Source organism: Lampetra planeri, chromosome 51, assembly GCF_965212315.1.
Source record: "Lampetra planeri chromosome 51, kcLamPlan1.2.h2, whole genome shotgun sequence".
NCBI classification, from domain to species: Eukaryota; Metazoa; Chordata; class Hyperoartia; order Petromyzontiformes; family Petromyzontidae; genus Lampetra; species Lampetra planeri.
This window is the reverse complement of record NC_136157.1, coordinates 2,299,078-2,308,624: the sequence shown is the minus strand read 5'-3', so window position 1 is coordinate 2,308,624 and position 9,547 is coordinate 2,299,078. Positions and strand designations below refer to the sequence as shown.

The following is a 9,547-nucleotide window of genomic DNA, read 5'->3' as shown; positions in this document are numbered from 1 at the left end:
CCATCATCCAGCAGTGGATAACAACTGATGCCTTCAATTAGCACGGTTGGATATGTACGGTGCGAAAGAAGTTCAACATACATACAATGATAAAACATTATTCTAAGAACAAATTAAATTCGGTAAAAACGTACACTAACGAAAATATTATATTACCTTTGGAAGTGGTGCCCAAACACAAATAAAAAAATAACCCAATATTTTTCCAAAAAATTCTCCTTTTATTTAAATGATCAGGCAGAGAGCCTGATTAGCTGTTCCACAAACATTCGCCGACGACGCAATACATTTAACTTCGTCATGAGCAGGGTTTAATATCTCTCTCAATCTGTTCTGTGTCGCTGGTAGACTGGATGCGCCCAGAGGCAGAGTGAGAGGCACAGGGAAGCTGACCTGGACAAACCGGGCTTAAGTTAAGCCCTAGGTTCATAGTCAATGATGATGGTGCAGGTGGTGTAAACAGGAGATTAGCACTGCCTCAATGCTCATTTGAGCAGAGCAACACTTTGACTGAAGCTTCTACGTGAGCGACATTTTACCCCGCTTTAGGACGTTGCTCTGTGCTGCGTGCCTACGCACTGACCGTTCAGGAAGGAGCGTTCAAAACCCCTCTAAACGATTGCCGATACCTTGTGGACCTTCGCTCCACAGAAATTGCTCGGAATAATTGCATAGAGGCAATGCGTCATCTCCTTCCTCAGCTCCTTCGTTCTGAACACGTAGATGGTGACGTTGGCCATGGGGATGAAGAAGGTGGAGAAGCCGGAGGCGTAGCGCATGTTCCTCGCCTGGGCGTTCTGCATATCCTTGACCACGCGCGACACGAGGACCGAGAAGAAGATCGCGACGAAGAAAACGGCGAGCATGAAGAAGTGCGTGAGAAAGGTGTTCACCGCTTTCGCCTTGAAATCGCTCCGCCGCGTCCTCGCGCACTCAACGATGACCCTCGCGTACGTGTACGCAATGAGCAACAGTGGCACCACGAAGAGCACCACGACCATCGACGTGCTGTAAACTGCCTGGAGCTGCGTGTCGCCCTGCGACAGCCGGACGAACCCCATGTAATCACATATCACGCCCTGTATCTGCCTGTCGCCGTCTCTCAGCTTCAGCGCGTTGACGAGAATGGTAAGGGGCACAAGCACAGCTCCCACGAAGCCCCAGATGGCAGCGATGGCCATCAACGTCCGTTTTCCGGTGACGATGGCGTGGTAGCGAAGTGGGTGGCAGATGGCCACGTAGCGGTCGACGGACATTGAAGCGAGGGCGAAACACTCGATGCCGACGAACAGGTTCATAGAAAACATCTGCGCGATGCAGCAAGAGCGCGGGATGCGTGTGTCCCCCGTCAGGAAGATGTAGAGCTGCTGGGGCAAGCTGCCCGTGCACCCAATGATGTCGGCCATAATGAGGTTGGACATGAAGGCGTACACGGGCTTGTGCAGCTGTGGGCGCACGACCACCGAGAGCAGCACCAGGAGGTTGGCGAGCAGCGAGGCGACAAAGACGATCAGGCACAGGGTGAATGCGAGCACGCGAACGTTGTGGGGAGCTTCCAGTGTCCCCAGGATGACATAGGAGTCGTTGCCTTCCATCGCGCGCAAGTCCTACAAATGGTATACGGTCATCCCCTAGGGCCTGCGTGGGAGTGACATTTACGGGCACAAAATGCAAGGTCTTGGTTAGTATTGCAGTCGTGTCTCAATTGAACATTTATGAATTCTGTAAAAAATACTGCAAATAATACATTAAAATGAGATACAACTACATTGGCTGTTGTGTTCAACCACCACACTGCAGGCCATCTCCCTTCTCTTCTCTTTCTTACCTCGCACAGCTCCCGCTTTGTAATTCCCTCCTCCCCATCATTGTTTCTTACCCCCCCCCCCCCCCCCCCAAAGTCTCTAAAATAACCTTTGCAATTTTTTTTGTCTTACGTAGCAAAAACAAAAATCCATTCGTGCTTTATCTGTTGCTGGCCGCTTGGCATGTCGGCCTTTTGGGCTGCGCTCGGCAACCCTAAAGATGACGATCCGAGCATAAAACCTGCCGCTTCGCGGTGCCACTTTGAGTGGCGCGACGCCTCTGCCGTGACGGCGAGCGGTCGCACGCGAACGCAGCGGCAGTGTTACACTCTGAATAAAGCGGACACCTCTATCTATCTCTCTCTGGTCAGCACTTTCCAAGAATAGCCTCTGCCTGTTGAAGCGGCAATTTAGATGGGGGTTTACTTCGTTTTTTTGGCGTGAAGGATAATCGTGAAAGCTTTCGCAAAAAAAATTACAATGATTTATTATTTTTTCTTAAAACTATTCCTGGTTTTCAGATTCAAACGCTTTGTTGGTTTTCATTTTACAAAAAAACCCCGCAAATGCTCCACTTGGCTCAAAAGTGCTCGCACACTGGAGCGAGCACCGCTAAAATTAACAAAGCACCACCGTGCCTACGTGCGTACCATTGCACTGAGCACTGTGCGACAATGCTGCATCGCGCCTGCATGCTGTCATTGTAAGTAAATGCGTATTGTTATATTTTTAGGAACGTTCGTACCTGCGGATTACGGAGTTTGTCAAATGGCTCTTCGCCGTGGTAGAAATAAAGGTGGCCGGTCCCCGTATGTGTTGGAATCTAACCTCGGCGCCAGGTGTCTTGACAGTGACGTGAGTTGCGGCGTGCCGACGGAGGGAAGATTTTTATACACCGCAGAGCACCACGTGGTCACGTCATCTAATGGGTGTGGCCAACGATGTTTAATTACCCCTTCTGCATCTCGGCGGTTTTCATGGATGTAACGACTCCCCGTGCGGCCAAAAAATATGCGTGTGTGTGTTTTTAAATATAAACTGCAGTCTTAATTGGTTCACCGAGCGCTCGTTCCCCGGCGCGTTCCAACGTGCTGGCAGTTTAGTCTGCAGTGGAAGGTCGCTCGCTTGGTGATTTCTGTAGGGAATTTTAAAAGAACGAACCTTATTTTATATATATGTAAGTAAACACGCAGACAATGTCTCCTGCCTACGTCTGTTCCAAATATAAAAAAACACAGGCATAATAGAGGTTTTCGTTGGGTTTGATCGCATGACTATAAATGTGTCATTAAACCCGCCACCACTCGACACAGCCAATTAGTAAGGTTTGTCACGTAAACAGAACATGTCAATTCGTTACTAGCACAGCACACAGCAAATCCACAACATTTACAATCTGAGTACGACGTTTCATCAATAATTGCAACTAGCTTCATCAGGCGACAGCCAGATTTGTGGAGAAATCCTGTTTCGTTCGTTAAATTGAGGGATAGATGTGATGACGTCACTTGTGAGCCCCTCTTATACGAAGGGGGGGGATTAAGGAATGCACATAAATGACATCATATGGTAATCAACTTGCATTATGCAATCACATTATGCATGCACATTGTTCTTGTACCTCCTGTCGTTCGCGTGCAATAAAATAGCAATACGGAAAACCTTGGATTGCGAGTAACTTGGTCTGCAAGTGTTTTGCAAGACGAGCATTTTTTTTAAATAAATATTAATTTGATAAACGAGCGAGGTCTTGCAATACGAATAGTACGTATATGCTTTGTCTGCCGAGCGTCACGTGATCACAACTGATATACGAGTGCTTTGATATACGAGTGCTTTGGATTACAAACACGTTTCCGGAACGAATTATGCTCGCAATCCAAGGTTTTCCTGTACTTGTCATTATCTGCGTACACGTATAATCCCCATTGATATGTATGGAGACTTTTATAGGCATGCATTCAAACAAAGTATTTTTTCATTATTTGCTTCCAATCAGTACTACGCCTGTAGCTATCCAAACAGTTAAATAATTTGTATTTCTCTCAAATTCGATAGATTATCTAATTAGTCTTGGCCAGTAGTAACTATTTTGCACAGAACTTAAACATTATAAAAATCAATTGAGTGTCCTTATTGGCATGCGTCTTCTGGCACTGTAGACAGTTGTATTTTGGAGTATTTAATATTTAGTTGGTGTTCTTAAAGTCTTTTTTACTCATAATATATTTTAAAAACAATATTATGAATGTGGGTCGCGAAAGTCTACATGTTAAACACAGGTATATATTTACACATCCCATCAGCCACACATTCACCAATACACAAAGACAAAGACGCCCCCCCCCCAATAGCCTTAATAGACTTTTGGGGCAAGTGCTGTTAGCGAGCACTTAAACAACTATTTGTATCTCAACAGGTGAGGCACACTGAGCTATACAGCTCTTTTGCAGAAGCAACTTGGCCACGAATGATAGCTCAACGAAGTGGCTTATCATCTTGTGGAAATGGAACTTGCTGACCCGCCCATGCTGGACAACTGTGAAAATGAGCTTCATAACTCATCAGATTCCTCCTGCAGTCGAAATAAAGATTCTGATTCTCTATAGCAGCCAATTACTCCAAACCTATGAAGACACATACGCAGAGACATACAAACTATCTTTCTAACCTATAAAAGGCATTTCTTGTCTGTCCGTCCGTCTCTGTACACGCAAATTGCGAAGGATTTGGCTCGCGAACCGTGGGGTATTCGTTAAAAAATGTAGCCGGGTACCGCGTTGTAAGCCCCCTGGTGAGCCAGCGCTATTCCGTTTTCCTATCTGTAAACTTAAAAGTAGTTTAATTCACAATTTAGTGATATTAAACATCTTCGTGGTTATTTCGGTAAAGTCACGTAGAATGGAAATAATAAAATAATAAAATTAAACATTATAAAATAATTCTCACGACGTTTCGGCCACAACGCAAGCAGCCGTCCTCAGGTGAAGACCAGGTCTGTTGGGGAGACAGCGTCTGAATGAAACAGCACCATGCTTGGAGCGTATATTTAAGCTGGGTTGGAAGGGGGGGAAGGGCGCATTTACAAAATAATTTGCATATCAAGAGGAATTTAGCATATTTATGGGAAATGCAGGTATGTGATTAGTACTACTTATGCCCGTGCATTATGCAGGATTAGCAGCATCAAAGGGAGGGGATATGGGAAATGCAGGTATGTGATTAGTACTCTTTATGCCCGTGCATTATGCAGGATTAGCAGCATCAAAGGGAGGGGATAGGGGTAGCATTAATAAAGGGAAGGAGTGTTAATAGTATGTAGCTGCAGTAACTAAAACCACCACGTAAACAACTAAAGTATAAACTACATAGTATCATCAGTATACTAAATATACTCTACAATAAGCTAAGTTACTAACAGTAAGTAATACATTACAATTCTACGTCGCAAAAAATATAATATGCTTCCATCTAAACTTTGTTCTCTTACATCACACGAGTTTACACCGTACTATATACTTTCATAGACAAACCCAACATTCAATTATATACTGTATTGCTATACATCACCCTATACCTTATACATTGTAATAATACACTGTATTATTCTACCCACCCTAATGTATATCACACTGCTGTATATGCACTATACAATTACGATACTATATATTACCTAGTAAATTGTATTAAGCAAATAAATGTTATACTATTTATTATTATACACTATACCATTGACCGTCGTGTGAAAGATACTAAGAGGAAGCAACGAAATATGTCAATGGGAGAGTAGTGTGGGAAACTTGCAGCGGAGCAAAGAATCCATTCCCTGCGGAGAATACAATGCCAGTGAGTGGAACGCGGTCTGAAAGTCACCGTAAACGTGAACACAATCAGTTAAGATCCGAAATGGTTTATTACATCCTTCCAATGTTTGCTAAGCCAGAATCCATCTTCTCGGTTGAAATTGTCTCTGTGTTTGTATATGTGGATCGCCTCATGAACGAATGTCTCATGGTAGCCAGATGGCTTGCAGAGAACCTCTGTCTTGGAGAAGTCAATATCATGTGAGCCCACTGAATTGTAACAGTGATCTGCCACGGCTGAGGTGTTTGTCCTACCGTGTTTCAAGTCTGCTTTATGTTCACGGATGCGGTCTGAGACACTGGCATTGTATTCTCCAGCTTAAATATACGCTCCAAGCATGGTGCTGTTTCATTCAGACGCTGTCTCCCCGACAGACCTGGTCTTCACCTAAGGACAGCTGCTTGCGTTGTGGCCGAAACGTCGTGAGAATTATTTTATTATTTTATTTTTTCCATTCTACGTGACTTTACCGAAAGAACCAATAAGATGAATCCCTGCAGTCACGAAAGCTTTAAATCGAGATATGAAACATTATTTATGTATATCCTAGAGCCGCTCTCGCGCGACACAGCACGCATTTGCGCATGCGCGAAACGCTGACCGAGGGTTGTCCTGAGCAACACACACACGCCATCGGTGGAGGGGGGTGGATTTCATTCGCGTTGACAAGCTACAAGGCATGTCACACAGATTAACAGCTCCGTTAAAACATAGATAAATATCACTGTTTAGTATCTTTATTACTCTTAATTATTAGGTAAGATGATAGAGGTTGAGCAATGTTTGATCGTAAATATAGACAATGTAACACGCGTTTTTCCCTGGGTAGTGTTTTTTTTCATTTGCTTAAGCCTACGAATTATAGAAAATGCCTATTATTCCCCACAAACTTTGCTTTTGTGACCAGGACTTAATGTGAAGGAATGACACAAATGCACACTTTTTATCATTAAAAATAGCTACATTTTTAAATATCACTGTCATTATCACAAAAGCTAAGTTTGAGGGGAATTATAGCCTTTTTGTACTTTTGAGGCATAAGCATATAGAAAATAACACTTACTACCCAGGGACCCAAAACAACTGTTTTTGGTTACAAAGTGTTTATTAACAATATAAAATTTGATATTTTTAAACTTTTTTATTATTTAAATAAATAAATATCTTTGTTTTCGTGCATGCTTATTCACACTTTCCCCCTCTGTACGGGGGTTGATCAGTAAGATAATGTTTATTCGGGTTAATTTGTGTGCATCTGGTCATAGTTACAGGTAATATACGTTTATTTATTATGAGTTGATTTTACACTTTCGCTTGGGGCAAATTTTAAAGACAAAATGGCGGAACATCCTTATCGTACTTATTTTATTATTTATAAATGTGTAGTGGTGATACGCGCTGGGGTAGCGATCGGGTGCCAGCGCGTCGTGATTGGATGGGTGTGTGGTGACGCGCACTGACGGTGAGGGATCAGGGGTCAGCGCGGGATCGTGGGTTGTGTGGTGCTGATTGGCTGGGTGCCGGTGACGCGCTGATGAGGGAGTGATCGGGTGGCAGCGCGGCGTGATTGGTTGGTGAGTGGAAACACGCGCTGGGGGAAAGCGGATCGTAGAGATAGCGCGTCGTGATTGGTTCACTAAGGAGCGATGCTCACGTCGAGGTCCGCATCCGCTCCGTCTCCCGGGAGGAGGGACTATATAAGGTGATGCACACAGGCGTAAGGAGAGAGTGTAACCAGCGAAGACTGAAGACGGAGAGGAAGAGATAGGGCCCTGCGGTACCCAGTCCCGCTGTCCTGTGGGGACCGGAACTCTGTGTAACCCAGAGGCGGAGTGTAGGGTGAGCATGCAGTGTCAGCATGCAGAGTGTGTAGCCAGAGGCATAGAGTCTACACGAGACGAGTGATGTGTGTGTAGCCAGAGGCCTAGAGTCTACACGAGATAAGTGAAGAGTGTAGCCAGAGGCATAGGGTCTACACGAGACGAGTCTACACGAGACGAGTGATGTGTGTGTAGCCAGAGGCCTAGAGTCTACACGAGATAAGTGAAGAGTGTAGCCAGAGGCAGAGGGTCTACACGAGCTAAGTGAAGAGTGTAGCAAAAGGCAGAGAGTCTACACGAGCTAAGTGAAGAGTGTAGCCAGAGGCAGAGAGCCTACACGAGTTAAGTAAAGTGTGCCGTCGGAAGAATAGAGACCACACGTTGTATTGTGACAAGTCAAGATTTAATAAAAAGTGTGTTACCCGTCAAGGAGTTTCCTGCCGTCATTTACAATACTTCAACTGGTGTCAGAAGTGAAACTGTCTTCCAAGCATGGATACAAGGAAGACCAATCGGACCCACGGGATTGACCGCGAGGACAACCTTGACGACCCGGGCCAGCTGCCGTCGGGGGGTGAGGACGAAGAATGGCCCACGCTGCAAGATCCGCCGACGGCGCCGGAGGAGCGACGGGGGACCGAGGCCGTGCTCCGTGAGGCGCACTCTCGTCTGGCGGAGCTGCTGCTCGCCGCCGCGTCCATCCTGGCAGAAATCAGCTCGTCGGCTGGAGCGGAGACGGCGGCGGACATTCTACAGGGTCGCCCCGCAGATTCCCGCCAAAATGACTTGGCGATTCCCGCCATTTCATCGGCCTCGACTTTTGGCGGGAACGGCGACCGCCACGTGGCGGCGGTTCTCCAAGCGCGCCCTCTTACGTCATCAACGCGCGCTGCGGACCGCCATCAGTCATCCGCCATTGGGGCCGCCATCTTACACACCGACGGGGCGGCGGGAAGGAACCACGACGCGGAGGACGACTTCATTTTTCAACAGCGCCTTCCCGCATTGTCAGCCTTCAAGGCGGAAGGCGGGGACTGGGGCCAATTTCAGCGCAGGTTTTTGGCGCATCAGGAGATGTCTGCCTGGTCCAATGCTATGGCGCTGCGGGCACTGCCTGCCATGTTGGACGACAACGCGCTCGCGGCCTTCATGTCAGCTCGGAGGTCGGACCGCTCCACACTTAAGGCAGCGCTGGGTCTCATGGCCAAGGTCTACGGACCTCCCTCAGCGTGCCGCCATCATTTTTATGCAAGGCGGAAGGCGGACACGGAGACCGCGCTCGCCTATCGCACGGCGTTGCTGGCTCTCGCCGATGCTGCATTCCCTCGTATGGACGAGGAGGGCCAGGATGCGATGGTTTTGGAGCAGCTGCTTAAGTTGGCGCAGGACCTGGGGGTCCCCAACAACACGGCCGACGAGATCGACATTTCTTCCCTACGGGTCGCTACGAGTATACAAGCGCATGAGGTCCTTCAACGCAAACAGGGGATCGTCTGCAACGCTGCCGTGGCCTCAGCTCCGGGTCCGGTGATCACCGAACCCCAAGTCGTCAGTCCACGAGAGGAGGCGTTCACCGCGGGACGACCAGGGGACTGGAGGTCGGGGAGTCGGTCGTCTCTGCGATCGGCCCGCAAGCTGGAGCAACCGAGATCACCGACGGCCCTCATCACGTGCTATAACTGTGGCCTCCGGGGCCACGTGGCGTCCGGTTGCCGCGCTCCAAGTCAGCGCGCCATGGGATCTCGGCTGGACGACGACCAAGGCCCCAAGTCATCCCTACAAACCCCGGCAAGTCGCGGCACCTCACATGCTCGGCCCACACACTCGACACGCATGGGCCGTCGCGGGGCGACGGAGGAGGGCCGGTTAGGGTTCGGGGATTCGGTTCGGCGAGGGGGTTTCGGCCGAGACCGGGAAGACATTAAATGGTCGGAGTTGGGGCACAGAATTGTGGCTGCTTCAGCGGGTTCATCCGTCGTTGCGGGATCTATTGATGGGGTCGAGGTCAGGGTATTGGTGGACACGGGGGCGTCGGCGACTATTATATCGGACCTCATT

At 47.8% G+C, this 9,547-nt stretch overlaps 1 protein-coding gene across 1 annotated transcript; it reads right to left on the bottom strand.

The window, feature by feature from the left end:
• Window positions 1–224: 224 nt before the first annotated feature.
• LOC144734484 (olfactory receptor 2AT4-like) lies at window positions 225–2,648 on the bottom strand. The gene is made up of 2 exons (XM_078616700.1): window positions 2,551–2,648; window positions 225–1,638 (listed from the first exon to the last, which is right to left on the bottom strand). The coding sequence occupies exon 2, from the start codon at window positions 1,593–1,595 to the stop codon at window positions 612–614; it is 984 nt and encodes a 327-aa protein (XP_078472826.1). The 5' UTR covers window positions 1,596–1,638; window positions 2,551–2,648; the 3' UTR covers window positions 225–611.
• Window positions 2,649–9,547: the final 6,899 nt, after the last annotated feature.